Source organism: Heteronotia binoei, chromosome 11 (assembly GCF_032191835.1).
Source record: "Heteronotia binoei isolate CCM8104 ecotype False Entrance Well chromosome 11, APGP_CSIRO_Hbin_v1, whole genome shotgun sequence".
Classification (NCBI taxonomy): Eukaryota; Metazoa; Chordata; class Lepidosauria; order Squamata; family Gekkonidae; genus Heteronotia; species Heteronotia binoei.
In genome coordinates, this window is record NC_083233.1 from 63232162 (window position 1) to 63251387 (window position 19226).

Genomic DNA, 19226 nt, shown 5'->3' on the forward strand with positions numbered 1-19226 from the left:
TTGCCTGTTGCCAGGCGTGGAATTCTAGCAGAAGCTCCTTTGCATATTAGGCCACACACCCCTGATGTAGCCAATCCTCCAAAAGCTTACAAAAAAGAGCCTTGTAAGCTCTTGGATGATTGGCTGCATCAGGGGTCTGTGGCCTAATATGCAAAGGAGCTTCTGCTAGAATTCCACCCCTGCCTGTTGCAGTAGAAATGAGCATGAGTCCAGTAGCACCTTAAAGACTAACAACGTCTGTCTCTCTTGCTCTTTTCTACTTGCCTGGAACATCACAGCCCAGAACAACCTCTGATTCAAGCACAAGCAACACAAGGAGTGATGAGAAGGCCCAGATTGGGCAAGGTGCATGAAAGCACAAGCTGGCCAAGTCTCTTCAATTAGTCAACGGCATAGCATAAACTAGTTATGAACTGGAAGGGGTTAAGCCACACCTCCCTGCCCCATTCCAAACAGGTTTAGTTGCCCACCAGATTTCAGCCAACCTACAAGACCACTTTGTGTGTCTATTTTTTCAGCCCTCAAAGCTCAGTGTCTGTCTCACTTGTAACCCAGTTTGACTAATAACTCCTTAAGACTGTGTTTGCCCATGGATGTGATTGGCGGCTTTCTTTGTATCCTTTCTGATCCTTAACTTTTACCCAACGCTCACCCTTTCAACCTGGAAAATCTTAACCAAGCTGCAGAAAATGCATTCACGTTTCAGTGCATTGCATTTCCCGTGCTTATTAGATGTAATATTTTGAAGCATGCTCTTCATGCTGTTGAGAAATACATAGCACAAAGCAAAAAAATGCTGCAAACCTGATTTTTAAAAAATTGTTAAAAATAAAGAAATTACAAAACTTCCTGGGAATGCATGAAATCACAGCTGAGCCCAAGGAAAACAGCTTAATGAATATGACACTGGAGAACACATTATGGGACAGCTGATCACCACTGGAGCAAAATTTTCAGTGAACAAAATACTGTACAAGTAAATAATTATTTTCCCCACAATTAAAGCCATCTTACCATGAGATGTCCATGATAGACTTGTCAAACAGCTCGTGTATAACCACCAATGGCCTTTTCAGACACGTAAGCTTAAAAACAAGGTTACAGGTAGATTAATTTCATGGTTGTTAGTCCAATAGGGACCACTGTATGTACAAACCAGGACCAAGTGTGGAAGGAAAAGCAAAGCTTTAATGTGGTAAAGCGGGGAGAAACATTGCAAACTTTTCCAGAGGTAGCTAAGTTACACACAGACCAGAGATTATGTTGTTAGCCGCCCTGAGCCGCCTAGGCGGGGAGGGCGGGATATAAATGTAAATATAAATAAATAAATAAAATAAAGATTATGTTTTAAGATTACACTGGAACGCAACAAAAAAGGTAATGGTTTCACAATTTTCACACCTAGCAGTTAATACATCAGCTACAAAGTCCTGCTTCATTGCTTTGGAGGAAAACGTATTTTGTGGGAGCTTAAGATTTCTTTTTATCTAGTCTCTTGTACCAAATCATGATGCTTTGTTTATTGTTTCATTTGATCTTATTTTCTCACATACCATCCCATGTAAAAACTGGCCCAGACCAGCCATTTAGGTCAGTCAGCACATTCCTTCTACCCAGAAGTCTTTGTGGCTTGTGCTGAACTAAACTCAGGCCCCTAACCTCAAAATTCTAGAATCAAGTAGAAAATTTATCCCACACACCGAGGAAAGTAAACCATTAAGTCACAACCAACATATGTGGGGTTTTCAAGGTGAGAAATGAGCAGAGGTTGTTTGTCACAGCCTTCCTCTGTCACCCTTACAGATGCATGCACATACAAACTTGTTAAATGTGGATTTAAGGAGATTCTCAAATTGAAACAACAATGGAGGAATGGAACAAACATGACACATGCATACGCAAAAGTATATGCACATAATTTCAACTTAGAAATTATTGAGAGTTGCAAAAAATTGCTCTGCAAACACCTGGGGGTGGCGGGGGAGATATTTCCCTGCTCGTATCATGGGGCCTCTAAAGAAGGAAACATTCAGAAGTTTGGGGAGAAGGAATCATCATCCTCCCATATCTCAACAACTGCCAAGCAGAAACCACGCTACTTTGCATCAGTCAACCAGTTGAAGAGAGGGTCTGCTGTGGCAGCTATGAGGGTGGTGAGGCTCTGAGGAACAACCTTCTGAACTAAAGAATATCCAGTCTCTCACTCTGGCCTCTCCTATAGGTTTTTTATACCCCAGCCACCCACAATCAAATAAAAAAGGGAGGACACAAGACTGGTAGCGTATAAACTATGTGCTCCTTAAAGGTCTCGTATCTGCTAGACTAAGACTGTACTTATATGGGAGGTGAATAAAGATCCTTGCTCCTTTGGTTTTCAACTTGACAGACCAGACAGAGACGGAGATAAACAACAAAGGTTTATTTAATACAAATTAAAGTATTTAATAAAGTAAATATGATGTGCGGATAACTTTTATGAAGAAAAGCTGGCTCTCCAAAGCAAATAACCACTGATGGGAGATCTGATTCCCCTTTCTCTGGACAGGTTTACCTCAGCAGGTTCAAGACTCTTTTCTCTCACAGAGCACCTTACCACAGAACCTGCACACAACAGTAAGGAATGACAGGCCCTTAGCAGGATGCTTATTTGCCATATAAAAATAAGATTTCTTCCTTAAGCCAATCCCCAAAGCCTCACTATAAAGCCATATAAAAGCCTTTTCCAGAGCAATGAATTCCCCACCCAACCATTTGAAAAAGACTCCTTCGCTCTTCTTAAGCTGAAGCTGGCTCAATCCCTCCCATTCAGTGGAGTTCTATGGGCTCTGATTGGCTGACAATCGCTTGGATTGCATGAGGCCTAAATCACGATTGGCTCAAAGCCATAGAGGAGAGGCAGGACTTTTAAGGATGACTGCCAAACTGCCCCCTAAGAATGACCAATATTTGCTGCTGTTAATTAATTATTGTATGGCATTGTGTGTAGAATAGCTATGTGTCCTGGCTATTTGATGCTGTTAGGTGGGCCACTGGGTCTGGGAAGAAGGAAACAGCAACACCAAGAATATCTAGGGGGCTGATTGTGTGTGTGTGAATGTGTGTGTGTGTGTGTGTGAGAGAGAGAGACACTCCTGCTAGTGAGAGTGAGAGAGAGAGAGACCTGCTACCACAGCTGATTTCATTATTTTCATTCTGAACGGCTTTCTTACTCGGCCTAGAGCAAACCTGGAATCTTTTTGGACTGAAAAACAACGTACAAATACAGCAAGACAGAGGAGCAGGGGGCTGCCTCTTCTCCCTCAGAATAAAGCACCCACCGTTTAAAAAGTGACAGAAACTAAATTTCATCTGAATGTGCTTGGGAAAATGTTCTCTGAGCTTGATGAACTTTAAATACAGCAATGGAAAGCTGCTTAAATCTCAAGGTAACTAAATCCAGCACAACACAACAAGTTTTTTGTCACATGCTGATGTACACCTCACATGTCTGACAGAAGTCCATTTGGCCAAATTAAAACTTGTATGGAAAGAGAAGGTGCTGGGTTTGACATGCCTGCTATGCATCCAGGATACCCAAGCTGAGCAGGCAGTTCATGCCCACAGATACTTACTTACCCAGACAGAAAGGGACCTGTCTTTACTGCCAACAGCACAGCAGCAATAAGGGCAGCTGGGCTTGGTTGAGCTCCCATTCTTGTGCTTCTTCTTAAAGATTTTTGGATTGAATTTCTGAAAAGGAAGAACACACACAGGAAACACTCAACTTAGGGAGCAGTCGTTTAAGAGGAAATAACATATGAGATGTAAACACAGAAACAGATTTACATTTCCCTTAAATGCCCAGTGTGTACATTCTTAGGATCACAAAAATGGAAGGAAGGAAGGAAGGAAGGAAGGAAGGAAGGAAGGAAGGAAGGAAGGAAGGAAGGAAGGAAGGAAGGAAGGAAGGAAGGAAGGAAGGAAGGAAGGAAGGAAGGGAGGGAGGGAGGGAGGGAGGGAGGGAGGGAGGTGGTCTTAGTAACAAACAAACAAAACAACCAACAGCTTTGGTCCTCCAATAAACAACTTAATATTATTGTCGCAGAAACAATGTCTTTATTACCTTTAATTTATAGAAACTTCCCATCTCTAACCAATCAAGAGACTTGACAGTACTTTTCACAACAAATGTTTGTTCCCAGCAGCTAAATTCATGAGACTAAGAGACAGCTCACAGTGTTCCTTAAACATGTGATAGCTTTTATTTCTAAATGTACCGAAATATTGTGGGGGGAAAAAACAATTTCCAGTTCTCAGGTTATACAACTTATAAGCTAAACCTCCTATTACCTTTAAAATCTAAGTCCTCTAAACATTACAATTTCTAAGTCCCCCAAAGCCTTACAAAACTTAAGTTCTCTTAAAAGAATTTCAAACAGATCTCTACAGAGAAATTTTGGGGCTGATACCCAGAGAGCAATTCAGCTCTCTGAAATGGCAGCAACGAATGGCGTGAAATCCAGCCTTTATATACTATCAGACTGTGTGAACCAGTTACCATCAAAGACTTCTCTAAGTATAAAAATTTTGCATATAAGGTCGTTGTTTTGATATATCACTCAACAACTAGAGAACAGAAGCATTTAAGTGTCAGATAATTTCCAGTACCCTTTGATGCCATCTGGACTAACTGATAATGTCCAGAGAGAAGATCTTGATAAACTTATTTTCCAGAGTCTAGTAAATCTAAACAATTTTCCTGCCAATGATGCTGCTTTCTATCCCCTTCCTATCTAAATGGCCTTATCCTACTTTTAATGTCCTAACTTACACTTTCCAGGCAGCTGTCTTGCAAAGCATCCTGGGACTTGTAGTCAGTGAGTGTTTCAAGTGTTTCATAAAGAGCCAACCTAATTTTTTCCTCCACCACAATTATGTAAACAATCATATAGTTGTATCTAATGTAGGACAGCAGCCACACCAGCTTTAGATACTAATAAAACCATATAAATTTCGAAAGGCAAAAAAGCTATGCATAGCAGAATCATCCTTTACAAGCTATGCAAAAGTACAAATGTTAAATACATATGAGAAAATAATATATAACAGCAGTACTGTGCACTATATACGGCAATAATATATCCACAATTATTCGACAACACAAGGCACAAACGTCACAATATTTAGAGGATATGAATAATGACAATTTATGTTTGGAAGGTAAGGATAATATCAACAATATGAACTCCAGGCATGATATTAGGTGTCTATTTCAGTATGACTTCAAACTTGGTGCTTCCTTTTTTTATTTCTAGGATTATTCACGCAGACTACTTCCAAGAAATGTGCATGCACACAAAAGCTTATACCTTGAATAAAACTTTGCTGGTCTCAAAGGTGCCACAGAACTCAAACTTCGCCCTGCAGAATACTACCATCAGTGTTCCTGGTGCAAACACTCATCATCTCACCAACTGTGAGCATTCTCCATCAAGACTTTAGCCATCTGCAGGAAGAGCAACTGTCCCTATATCTCCCCCACCCACCCTTTATGTCCCTCTACATGTCAGCATTGGGTGCTGAAGGGAAGTCTGGCCCTCCATGCCGTTTGTAGGCCTCCTAGGGCATCTGATTGGCCACTGTGGGTAGTGATGCTCGACGAGACAGACCCACTGGGTCAATCCTGCACGGCTGATGTTATGCTTTTATCCCATCCTTCTTCCAAGGAGAAGAGAAGAGAGGAGATTGGATTTATACCACCTTCACTACCCGAAGGAGTCTCAGAGCAGCTTACAATCTCCTTTCTCTTCCCCTCCTCACAGCAGACACTACAGTGAGGTTGGTGGGGCTGAGAAAGCTCTCCAAGAACTGCTCTTCAGCAGAACAGATCAGAGAGCTATGACTGACCCAAGGTCATTCCAGCAGTTGCATGTGGGAGAATGGGAAATCAAACCCAGTTCTCCCAGGTAAGAGTCCATGCATGTACTTAACCACTATACCAAACTAAAGGTCCAGGTAGCATGCATAGTTCTCTTCCCAAGCTTCCCTGATCCTAACCTGACACACTCTAGCCATTTGATCATGCAGGCTTTGTAATTATCCTCACATTTACCTTCACTTAGTTTTAGGCAGATGGATTACTAGTCTGTAGCAGGAGAACAATATTCAAGCAAACAACATTTTCCAAAGTATATCCTTTCAATAGTCAAAGCTCACTTTGTCAGATACGAATGAAAACAAAGACCCATCAGGTCATGAAGTGGGAAGGGTGTTACAAAGAAGGGCCAATAAGAGTCAAGATGCAGAGGGGAAAACCTTGTAAATTTGCACTGCACTTCTGCATTCTGAATCCAACTGGTTCTTCTCTGAAACATCCCACCCGCCTTCTGATCTGGATACAAAAGCTGACAGATCTTCATTCTCGTTTGTATTTGATGAAGTGAGCTTTGACTCAGGAAAGCTTACACTGGGCTGTTGATCTTTAAGGTGCTGCTGGACTCAGATTTTGTTCTTTGGCTCCTGGCTTCACTCCATGTTCTGGAAGGAGAGTTACTTACCACCACTGTCACAGCTTTGCGATGGCCTACAAAATCCATGTTGGTTTTCCACCCATCTCTTTCAATGATCTGTGCCGTGGGTCCGGAATTATTCATGGCATGAGCAGAGACTAAATAATGCCCGTCAGGTGACCAGCTGAGGCGTAAAACATGCGTGGTTCCACCACACTGGAAGGAAAAGAGGCCACGTAAATGATTAAGACACTGGACATGTTTCTCAGAGTTTACAAATAAGAAAAAGGCTGCAAAGCATAATAATAATTATCTTCAACGCTTCACTTTTCAACACACTTTTTATGGGGAGAAGGGACTGATGTGATCTGAGGTCTGATTCACACGTACAACAGAAGGTCACTTGCTAACAACTGTCTCCAAGGCTTCAGGTGGGCAGTGATTTGCAATTCTAACTATAAAGTTTTTAAACCTACTGCATGAACTCTTAAGTTTTTAAAGCTGCAGTAAGTAGAGAGGAATATCAGTGAGCATTAAAAATCCAGCATGGAGGTTTCCTAAAAGCTTTCCTAAAAAACTCTCCTCCCAATACAAAAAAAGACCAGCAAGAAGAACAGAACACTGAAAAATGCTCTGAACTGTTCATCTGCAGTCCTTTTCTAGGAGACACGGTTTGGCCACCATTACCTATATGCTGTAAATACTTCCTGGTAAGATTACTGTAATGGCTTAACATGGGACTGCCTTTAAAGACTAATCAAAAGCTCCAACTACTACAGAATGCAGTGGCAAGGCGCCTTGCTAGACTAAACTACAGGGAACACATCTTGTCAGCTTTTAAAACACCTGCGATGGTTTCTAGTCACAATTCAAAGTGCTGGTGATCACTTATAAAGCACTAAACGGCATAGAACAAGGATACTTGAAGGTCTGTCCACTCTCACATAAGCCCACCCGTCAGTTTAAAAAGAAGTCATATTCAGACATAAAGTGTGTGAGCATTGCCAACAGGGCCTTCTCTGGTGTGGCACCCACATTATGGAACTCACTTTCCACATAAATTCACCAAGCACAAAATGGTTGTTTATATGATAATACAGTTATATATTTAGTATTTATTTTGTCTGTCTTAGTAAAAATAAAAAAAGAAAAGAAATTCACCAAGCATGTTGCTCTTTAGGTGCTTAGTGAAAAATATTTTTATTTTATTGACATTTGTTTTTATTTACCACTGCTCTTTTTACATTCTAAGCCAGCTCAGTATATTTAAGCAATAAACCACTGGGCTGGTAAGGGCTCTTAGAACACTTTTTAAAAACATGATTTATGCCATCACATGACAGCAATGCCCTTTCCCCTTCTACATTGGACAAACAGGCCAGTCCCTACAGCAAAGAATAAATGGACATAAGTCTGATATACAAAAACCGTAACATTCAAAAACCAGTGGGAGAACATTTTAACCTTCCAGCAAAATTCAGTTGCTGACTTAAGAGTACCAGTTCTCTTACAAAGGAATTCCGAAAGGAGATTAAGAGAGACTGCTGAATTTCGACTGATAATGAAGCTGAAGACAATGCATCCTCCTGGACTTAACTGAGACCAAGGTTTCTTGTCTTATTACCAAAGCTGATTTCTCCACACCCCTTGGCATTCCTCATCTAACCCTAGGCTTCCCAATCCCCAGGTCCCAGTGGGGGATCCCCTGGTTTTACAGGCTTCCCCACGCCCCCAGCCAGCTGGCCGGTGCAGGCAAGCCCTGCCCCCACAGTCACCATGTACTTCTAGAGCTCCGGCAGGTTTAGAAACCTGCAAACAGGTCTGTTTTTAAAATGTGTGCCTTTAAAGTTGAGCAGGAAACAGGAAGCACTTAATGGGGAAGAGTCAGCAGCAGTTTCGTCAGAGCACAGACCCTCATAAGAACATAAGAGAAGCCATGTTGGATCAGGCCAACGGCCCATCCAGTCCAACACTCTGTGTCACACAGTGGCAAAAAAATTTATATATACACACACACTGTGGCTAATAGCCACTGATGGACCTGTGCTCCATATTTTTATCTAAACCCCTCTTGAAGGTGGCTATACTTGTGGCCACCACTACCTCCTGTGGCAGTGAATTCCACATGTTAATCACCCTTTGGGTGAAGAAGTACCTCCTTTTATCCGTTTTAACCTGTCTGCTCAGCAATTTCATCGAACGCCCACGAGTTCTTGTATTGTGAGAAAGGGAGAAAAGTACTTCTTTCTTTACTTTCTCCATCCCATGCATTATCTTATAAACCTCTATCATGTCACCCCGCAGTCGACGTTTCTCCAAGCTAAAGAGTCCCAAGCGTTTCAACCTTTCTTCATAGGGAAAGTGCTCCAGCCCTTTAATCATTCTAGTTGCCCTTTTCTGGACTTTCTCCAATGCTATAATATCCTTTTTGAGGTGCGGCAACCAGAACTGCACACAGTACTCCAAATGAGACTGCACCATCGATTTATACAGGGGCATTATGATACTGGCTCATTTGTTTTCAATTCCCTTCCTAATAATTCCCAGCATGGCGCTGGCCTCCGTTTGTTTTGCTTTTGTTTTCAGAGCAAGTAAAGTTGTAGAGGAACCAGACCCAGTAAGTGTGTGTGTGTGAGAGAGAGAGAGAGAGAGATAGGGAGGGAGCAGGGGATTCCCCAGTTTGGAAGCCCTCCCCCCCACTTGAGAGAGTGCGGGGGGGGATGTCTACTGGGCACTCTATTATTCTCTATGGAGAATGATTCCCATAGGGAATAATGGGGACTTGATCCGTGGGTATCTGGGGCTCTGGAGGGGATGTTCTTTGATGTAGATGCACCAAATTTGCAGCATAGCATCTGATGCCTTTCCTCAAAATACCCTCCAAGTTTCAAAAGGATTGGACCAGGGGGACCAATTTTATGAGCCCCCAAAGAAGGTGCCCCTATCCTTCATTATTTCTAATTGAGGGATGGCATTGAAAAGGTGTGCAGTCCCTTTCAATGTGATGGCCAGAACTCCCTTTGGAGTTCAATTGTACTTGTTCCAACCTTGCTCATGACTTTACCCCCAATGTCTCCTGGCTCCACCCCCAAAGTCCCCAGATATTTCTTGAATTGGACTTGGCAACCCTACCTAACCCAATCATGCCTGCTAATGTCATTAACTTGCTATTGTCATTTGCCTGCTATTGTTCTTCAGCATCTGAAATCACTCCACCCTCCAAGATATAAGGACAGATAGACTCATATTCTAGCTATATCTGAAGAAGTGAGCAGTGACTTGTGAAAGCTCATAAGCTGCCACAAATTTTGTTAGCCTTTTAAGTTGCTACTGGGCTCTTACAAAAAATGTTAAGCATTGCAAAAAAAAGTTTCTTTCAAATTATTGATTTTATTGCAGTCTTGTTTTGAGGCTGCTTTTATGCTTCATAGTATAACATTATTGATTTGGTGCACTTTTTTACAGCCAATAACCATCTCCTAAACATTGCTGTGGCAGAAAACATTTAAACAATTAATGAGCTCGCCAGGTTCGTTCACCCAGGGTGGCTTGCTGAAACGGTTGCCACAACATGATTTTCTGTTCCTCCACATGCCCTGTGACAGAACATGTACCTCATCAAATGGCTTGGTAATGCTGGTTTCTAACTGCCAGTCCAGAGTCCGCCACACCTTCAAGCTCCTGTCGTCCGCTTGTGATGCGATGTACTTCCCAACGGGGTCCCAGGTGAGTCCCTTAACTAAGCCCGAGTGACCCTTCAGAGTGGCCAGGATTTCTGCACATAGCAAAGAAATTACAAAATAGAAGTTTTATTCTCTCAGAAGCTGTTTGAATTAGAGATGTCTGTGAGAGGTTCACAAGGTCCTCTCAAAAAAATCAAAACTAATGAAGTCTGAAAGCATCTTAATACAAACTATTAGGGAGAAGGAGAGGGGGGAACACTTGGTGCATAAACACAACTATGAAGGATAAAAGAATAATCTGGAAAAATGTAACAAAGACCAGGGGTGGAATTCTAGCAGGAGCTCCTTTGCATACTAGGCCACACACCCCTGATGTAGCCAATCCTCCAAGAGCTTACAAAAAAGAGCCTTGTAAGCTCTTGGAGGATTGGCTATGTCAGGGGTGTGTGGCCTAATATGCAAAGGAGCTCCTGCTAGAATTCCACCCCTGACAAAGACCAATTATTAGATCAAAAATACAAGACTAAGAGAACCAATAATTTGAAAGGTGGTGTTGGAGGAGAGTTTTACAGATACCATGGACCGACAAAAAGACAAACAAGTGAGTTCTAGATCAAATGAAGCCTGAACTCTCCCTAAAAGCCAGAAAGACTAAACTGAGGCTATTGTACTTTGGTCGCATTATGAGAAGACTGGAAAGGACAATAATGCTAAGAAAAGTTGAAGGTAGCAGGAAAAGAGGAAGACCCAACATGGAAAGGATGGACTCAATCAAGCAAACCATGGCCCACAGTTTGAAAGACCTGAGCAAGGCCATTAATGATAGGACATTTTGGAGGCCGTTCATTTGTAGGACTGCTGTATATTGGAAGCAATCTGACTGCACTTGACACATACAAGAAAACCAACACCAGAGCAAAGAAAAAACTGAGCCAGGCGCAACTAGAACAGGCATTTGCTGCCGTTGTTCCTCTGTAAAATAAAACACATAGATAATTAAAAAGTACAGACAGAGAAGAAACAGAGCAATGAACTTCTGCCTCTTACAATTTGGTAGCAGAAAAATTGTACCTGGAAATTTGACAGCATTCCAGATAACGACGGTGTTATCCACACTGCAAGATGCCAGCCAAGCATCGTGAGGAGACCATGCCACATCCATGACATCTAAGAGAACACAAAAGCCTTCTGTAAGATATGCCTTTGTAGAAACAGGCACTTGTTCATCCATTGGCTTAACAGTCATGGATCTCTGAGTTCCAGCATCCAAACCAAAATGCACAGTTAAATCCCCACCACTGAATACGACTGCATGAAACACTATGAATTTGGTGAAACCTGTGCTTCTCTTTTTCAAGAGAACAGATTTTTATACATCACAAATTCAAGAACCTCTTGTTCAACTGAGGGAGAGTCTGTCATCAATGAGCTTTATGATCTTGTCATTTTAATCAGCTGTGCACAGCCATTAACGGTGGGAAGAGTTCTTAATGAGTTTTTTAAAAAATGAAATGGGAGAAACTGTGTTAATAATTTTAAGCAGATAGACACTTTCAACATAAAGGAGAAAATAACCACCTAAGACGACACCACCAGACAAGTGGGAAGTATTATTTCACATTTAAGAAGCATTCCATAAAATAATTTTAAATTTTAAAAATCATTTTATGGAATGCTTCTTAAATTTCATTCCAGGCTCCTCCAATGAAACATCCTATTAGGCTCATATTGATTCCTTTAACACTATACATAAAATCACCTTAAGAGCTTATCTACAAGCCAAAGAGCCCAGAAAAGCCTGTCTGGTCATGCATTTTTAATATACTGAAACTGAAGAAGTCAAACATAGGCACCCCCTCAAACGTTTTCTGATGTTATACACCATCCCATCAAAAGACAACATCATTTAACTACAAATTGCATAAATGATAGGCGCTGAGCCACACAACAGTTACACAGCCATTTTCTAAAATTGTTTGCCTCCTCTGATATGCCCCATAGTCTTTTTCCATATCAGGTTACAGAGTCAACTTTAATTCTACGTAGCTCTTCTACAGACAAGCTATATGACCAACTATCAGGTTACTGCTGGGCAGCAAAATGGGGGCTGGAGATGGATGCCCCACCCAACCCCAGACAACATACTAAATAAGCTTCCTAAATTTTCCTGCTTGCTACCTCCAAGCCTGAATTTAAGTGGACCAATAAAGACCAAGTAAGAAATGAGTAACTTCTTAATCCCTTCAACTCATGAATGTACACACTGCTATTATTGCGTTAGCCAATGAGAAAGTGCCTAAGAAGTTGCTATCAGCATGCAATTTCAGAAACAGGTGCAACATACAAACCAACGTGCTTAATACTTATTTGAAAGCTGTACATCTCACGACTAACTGGTGAGTTAGTGGGGTTCAGTTCTTGAGGTTTGCTTGCTGTAAACAAGCCCTTAATTAACTGGGTTGGAAGTGCATTGAGAAACAACACTGACCACATCACTTCGTTGGGTTCCATATACACCCATCTTAACCACATCCGTCTGAACAGGCCAAGAAAGCCCAGAGCGAATGCTGACTGGATGGGTGCCATCTTCAAAAACTCATTGGGGAAATCATACGGTTCAAAGGCGGGGGAAAAGAAAAAGAAAATACTTACCGCCAGAATGGCTTCTAAGAATTGAGACACACCTCCACTGTTCTACATTCGCAAGTTTACTACTGGAACCAAACACTGTGCTAGGCCCAATGTACCTATTTAACATAGGAATACAAGTGACTGATAACAGACATATGGTAATGTAGAACACCAAATCATATAAAGACAATTTTAGCAAACCAAAAACTAAACAACTCCCCCCCCACGCAAGGTTTAATCAAGGCCAGCAGCTGTTTTCTTTACTACCCTGTTAAGTGGGGAACTCGTTTAAACCAGGTTAGGACAATTACGCTTATGTTTTGCTAGACCGATTTTTCAAGTGGTGTTTCTCAATACTTGCATTCCATAATCTTTGCACCCTGTCCGCCTATCTGGTGCTCCTAATCTAGGGAATGACAAAACTTTGCAACATCTATGACGGCAGAGCCAGAAGAAAGCCAAAGACGGCAATCTGCTTTTGCTTCTTCTGACACTTGCATTACTCGAAAGGCCGGGGAATGCTCTCCTGCTGACTCTGACTGGGCACAAGTTCACACCAAAACCAGATGCTGCTGCCAGCGAAACCCTTGGCCATTCCCAAGTGACAGCAGTGTAGGTCTGAAGTACGGTGGATATGAAACAGAGGAGACTGAGCCACAGCAACCGTTCTTCCATCATCCCCTTCTCCCCTTGACACACAGGGAGCACTGTAGTCCGGATCTGGAGAACCGTTCTCACAATGCGTTCCCTTCGACAGCAGAAATCCTCAGCATGGGTATTTGCCAACCCTCAAGTATCTCTCTAACTGGCTTGCTTGGCTTTAGCTGCCAGGTGAAAACTAATCTTTTCTCCCAGGAGTTTGGTTGGTATCTCCTCCCTCTCCCTTCCTTACGATGCTGATGTATTTAGCCTTCTGCTGCTCTGATTGTTATAGTCAGTTCTGGCTTTTACTATCATGGGCTTGTTTTAAAAGGCATGCTGTTTGTTGCTGATTTTAATGATGAGCTATTTTAACTGTTGATAAAGCCTGGAAGCCACCTTTGCAACTTTTGGGCCAAATTCTGCAGGGGCAAAGCATTTTTCTAAAATGGAATAACCCAGCTGGCTGATAGTAGGTTAGGGTTAAACTGGTAGCTTTAATACTGCTTGGTATGGTCCCTCCTTCATTTTTTAAATGTCACATTTGTTCTGAACATGTTGCAGACCAACCTAAGTTCACAACAAGCAACCACGTATTTAGGAAAGTTGTTAAAATGTGCCTTGTCTAAACTATATCCATAGCTCTTTTTTTTTTTCAATATTCTACAAGCATTTACACAGCACTGGTGATAAATAAGGGATCAAGAACAGTTCTAAATTTAGTGCAGGAAGAAAAATGCTTACGTTGCTCTCGTCCAAACCATGATCAGCTTGTCATCTCCCCCGGAAGCCAGATAAAGCCCATTGTTCGACCAGCGCACACAGTTCACGCAAGCTGAAATGAAAGGAAACAAGCAAAATAGCCCAGAAGTGCTCATAAAAGGCAGTTCACACACAAGAAAATTTGGGTATCAGCTGCTTGCTGATGGAAGGCCAAGGCTGGTAATTGGCCAGACACACCAGATCTTAAAATTGCACTTTTCAGGTAGGTTTCCTGGAGCGTAGGGGGCCAGTGTAATAGGATTCTCCACCATCACCACTCTGTCATCTGCTATGCTGTTGTCTAAATCTTGAACTGGATTTAAAAAGAAATGGTTTTGTACAGGGTCTCCTGGAGTGTAGGGGAAAGTGTAACAGAATCCCCCACTGTTTCCCTCCCTCCGTCTATACATGTTTTGTCATCCAAACTTGAAAATCTCACTTTTATTGGTAGGGTCTCCCAAAGAGAGGAAATGTGAGTGTATGTAAAGCGCTATCGAGTTGCAACCAACTTACAGTGACCTGGTAGGGTTTTCAAGGCAAGAGACTAACAGAGCTGTTTTGTCATTGCCTTCCTCTGCATAGCAACCACAGTCTTCCTTGCTGGTCTTCCATCAAAATACTAACCAGGGCTGACCCTGCTTAGCTTTCAAGACTTGGCTGGCCTGGGGGTTGGAAGAGGCTTCTATCTTCCTCCACTAAGATGTAGAGCAGCAGACCAATGGTCAGAGACCAAGAGGGTGGTACCCGATGCTGAACTCCTTAGCCCACTGGGTTCATACCCTTGACAACTTTCTAAAAGTTTCCTGGTAATTAGACTGGTACTTTTACCTTTCTGCAGTGCTGAAACACTTGCTCTTGGTGGCAGCAAGAGCTTAAACTGTCTTGAGTAAAAAAAATATTTAGGGGGGAAAAGAATTCTTACTAGAAGTTGTGCATCGCAGTATATGAAACTGCCTTAATTAAAGGCGTGACCATGTAAGAACTCTCTTGGGAGAGGAAGCATGAAGTGCTCTCGGGGGAACATTCTCGCATGCTTATTAGCAGAGCCTTATCTTCAAGGCTTGGGGTGTTCTTCCCTGGAAGCCAGGGGCGAGATGGCCTGGCTCCTCCAAGTGTTTGGGGTAGCTTGATTAATCATTCTTTGCCTTGCCACCAGCATGCAGAGTATAAGATGCCTAGACATAGCCAGGGCTTTTTTTGTAGGGAAAACCCCCCAGCAGGAACTCATTTGCATATTAGGCCACACCCCTGAGGCCACCATTGTTTCACACAGGGCTCTTTTGTAGAAAATGCCCAACAGGAATTCATTTGCATATTAGGCCACACCCCCTGATGCCAGGCTAGGCGGAACTGCATTCCAGCTTTTTAAAAAGCCCTGGTTATAGCTATGTTCTTGGTCTTGAGGGTCTGGCTAAGCCCTGCTGCATGTGTGTGCGCCTCTTGAGGTCAGCTGATTCGAGCTCAGCCCTGAAACTTTGATAGGTCATTAAAGCTCTTCTCTACAGACCTATGGAGCCCCTCCCTGTCCAGGGTCTACTGCAACATTCCTCAGGGCCTCAAGTGATGTAATGAAACGCCCCATTCTCCACAGCATGCCCAAGGTTCTTCCTTTGTGCTGAAGCCTTGAGAGTTTGCATTCTGCCCTACCTAAATGATTGTCCATCTGACAAAGCATCTTGGGGATATTCTCATTCTTTTCATCTTCTTCTTTGAGGACAGGAGCCATATTCCAAATCACAACCTTCCCAGAATCCTGCCCTAAGAATTAAAAAAAACACACAAAAAACATGCTATTTAAAAATAATAATGGCTCTCCTGCACAGAATACATGCAATGTGAAGAAAAGACAAATACCCTTCACATTAATTTGCTGACAACCAACAGCACTTTGTTCAAATTTATTTGGCACGTTCACACCGGGATAGTCCCAGTGGGGCTTCAGCAAACACTGGGCACTTTAACATACACTGAATAATGCACTTTAAATCCTCTTTCAATGCACTTTGCAACTGGATTTTGCAGTGTGAAATGGCAAAATCCGCTTGCAAACGGTCACTGAAGTGGATTGAAACTGCATTATTTAGCATTTGTGAATGCATTACAACAAAACAGAAACAAGGACTGCAACTCAGTTCACAGTCCTGGATACACCAGATTTGCTGGAATTAACAAGTCCTAGAAACTGAAGGTAGGATTCCAAAGGAAATCAAAAACTTTATCCTATGTTTCCACTGCTTAGAGGAAAAAATACTTCAGAAAGAAAAGTGGCCAAGGAGCATTTCCAGTTAAGACCAATTCAATGTCACTTTCGAGAAAAAGCAACAACAGCTTATCCAATCGCTTGATATAAATATAGAAAGGAGAGGGAAAGGTTTAGAGAATGTTGTTTCGAACTACAAGCAGCATAACACACACTAGATGACTGCCAAGATGTTCACTGCTGTGGGAGGGCGGGTTCTTGTGCGGGGAGGGCTTGTACCAGACATCGGGCTCAGAGAGGTCTGGCTGTCCTACTGCAGCTGATCCCCAGAGTGTTTAACTGCATCTTAATGTAACACTTGCCACATAAATAAAAACTGTACATCACCTTGATTATTGGGGAAAGCAGGTTAGAAATACTGAATTGGGGGGGGGGGGGACAAAAAGCACAATAAGACTATGCGAGCAGGTGCACAGTTGCTGCATGTACAGGTGTGATGGGGACCTAAGCTAGTGGTTGGACCAGGTCACTTGGGATCAGGCACACCTTCAGGAGCCCAGCTCACCGCCGGGCCACTAATCCCACTGCCCAAGGGCAGATGGGAGGCATTTGAGCCAAGAGCAGCAGAACAGAAACCTCTCATTCGGAAAATACAGTATAAAATTCTTAGGCCACACACCCCTGATGCAGCCAGTCCTCCAAGAGCTTACAAGGCTCTCATCAGATAAACTACACATTGTTTGATTTTTAAAAGGGACATCCAGCAAACAAATTGGGTTTTGATACAACTACTGAACCTTTATTTCCCAGCTTCTCTTTCCCTCTCATGCACAAAGAGAATAATGTAGAACTTTTTCTTGTGCCTTTTAAAACAAGTTTGATCATTATACGTCAAAGGAAGGAACCAACAACCAACATGGAGAAATGCTTCTTTTTGAACACTGCGGCATGCTTACCTTGACCTCCAGTTGCAAACTTGGTCCCATCAGGATGAATATCCACTGAAAATATTGGCTTGCCTGGAAAGAGAAACAGAGTCTAGTAAGAGAAACAGAGTCATGGGAGCTAAACCACCTCCTCACAAAGTATGAAGCTACGCATTTAATTATTTAGAGCACATGGTTTCTTCCTAAATCTCAAGCAACCAAGTGGAGGTTTATACCATATGAAATCCAACTAGCGTAGCTGGGGGTTTACACTTGTTCTGAAAAAATGCATCATGTCAGCATTGAAAAGATAGCAGTGGGAGAGCCTTGCTTGCCTCCTCAGACAGGTCATTCCCTGTGACTCAGGTGGGTGCAGAACAAATTTGAGTTCAGTGGTACCTTCAAGACCAACATGTTTAATTCTGAGTATAAGCTTTGTGCGTATGCATCTGCGGAAGTGTCCATGCAAAAGAAGCAGGGGTGGAATTCTAGCAGAAGCTCCTTTGCATATTAGGCCACACACCCTTGATGTAGCCAATCCTCCAAGAGCTTACAAAAAAGAGCCTTATAAGCTCTTGGAGGACTGGCTACATCAGGGGTGTGTGGCCTAATATGCAAAGGAGCTCCTGCTAGAATTCCACCTCTGAAAAGAAGTATAAGCTTTTGTGTGCATGCAGAAAAAGTGTGCATGCATATGAAAGCTTATACCCAGAATTAAACTTGTTGGTATGAAAGGTGCTACTGGACTCAAACTTTGTTCAATTCCCTGTGATATGTGGGAATCCTAGGCCATAAAGTGCTTTGCAGGTGACTGACAAGATCTTGAATTGAACCTGGAAGCTAGTTGCAACCAATGGAATGACTGCCAAAGGGGTATAATATTCATGCTCCACCTAGCTTATCACTCTCTTCCACACTATGATTAGAGCACAGATAGATACCAGTTTAAATAAGCTGGAACATCCTTTAGGGTATTGGATGCTCCCAAAAAACCCTCCACACAAAGTACCAATTTATATATATTGGGGAGTACCAGGCAGAAGTGATAAAAGAAGGATTTAAACACTGGAAACCATGGTAAGAAAGTTACCTGTACAAATACTTTGAAGTGCCTTCTTCATAAAGTTAACACATTGTGATGTTGTTTCAATGGAGTGTCAGGTCCCTCTGGCAAGTTCGTTTTGCCAAAATACACATTTATGTTCAAGAACTGTGATTAAGTCAAACTGTCACAACAGCTAACCGGCTCTGTAGTCATACTTTCTTCCAGGACTAGACTCCTCTCCTCCCTCTAAAAGTTTACTTTCTTTTATATTATGTTGAAACAAGCCAAACTAAATAACATTCCACCAATGATAGTACCACACAGCAGATGCACACAGCTTCTTCTGAACCCACTCCTGAAGATTTGTTGTTGTTGATCTGCTATCTAACCTTGATGTTTTTTCACCCTCAACTAGGAAAAAAATCAAAACACCAACGAAAGGAAAGCTCTTCAAAAAGGGATAAAGTTACAAACTTGGCTTTTTTGAGGAGAAATGCAAAGGAATGCAGTTTCGGCTGGCTTGGCATCAGGGGGTGTGGCTTAATATGCAAATGAGTCCCTGCTGGGCTTTTTCTACCAAAAAAAGCCCTGCAAACACTTAAAAGTCTAAGCAGTGCTTTTTTTTGAGCAGGAACACACAGCAACGTAGTTCTGGCTGGCTTGGCGTCAGGGGGTGTGGTCTAATATGCAAATGAGTTCCTGCTGGGCTTTTTTGTCGAGTCTAAGTATGAGGAGGAAGGGCAATAGCTCTATGGTAGAGCTGTCCAGAAGGCTCCAGGTTCAATGCTTGGCACCTGCAATTGTTACTAAACGGCGTTCAAGTCAGCAGAACTGGAAAAGACTTTTCTTTGC

At 42.3% G+C, this 19226-nt stretch overlaps 1 protein-coding gene across 1 annotated transcript in view; it reads right to left on the reverse strand.

Annotated features, from left to right (window-relative positions):
- Positions 1-19226, reverse strand: part of LOC132579706 (protein HIRA) — a 70114-nt gene that overhangs the window by 41833 nt on the left and 9055 nt on the right. Inside the window, exons 2-10 of the mRNA XM_060250276.1 lie at positions 17360-17422; positions 15851-15961; positions 14186-14276; positions 12824-12918; positions 11243-11338; positions 10103-10263; positions 6537-6704; positions 3616-3729; positions 1015-1085 (exon numbers count right to left, since the gene is read on the reverse strand). Coding sequence (XP_060106259.1) covers positions 1015-1085; positions 3616-3729; positions 6537-6704; positions 10103-10263; positions 11243-11338; positions 12824-12918; positions 14186-14276; positions 15851-15961; positions 17360-17422 — 970 coding nt within the window. The remainder of the gene's footprint in view (positions 1-1014; positions 1086-3615; positions 3730-6536; positions 6705-10102; positions 10264-11242; positions 11339-12823; positions 12919-14185; positions 14277-15850; positions 15962-17359; positions 17423-19226) is intronic.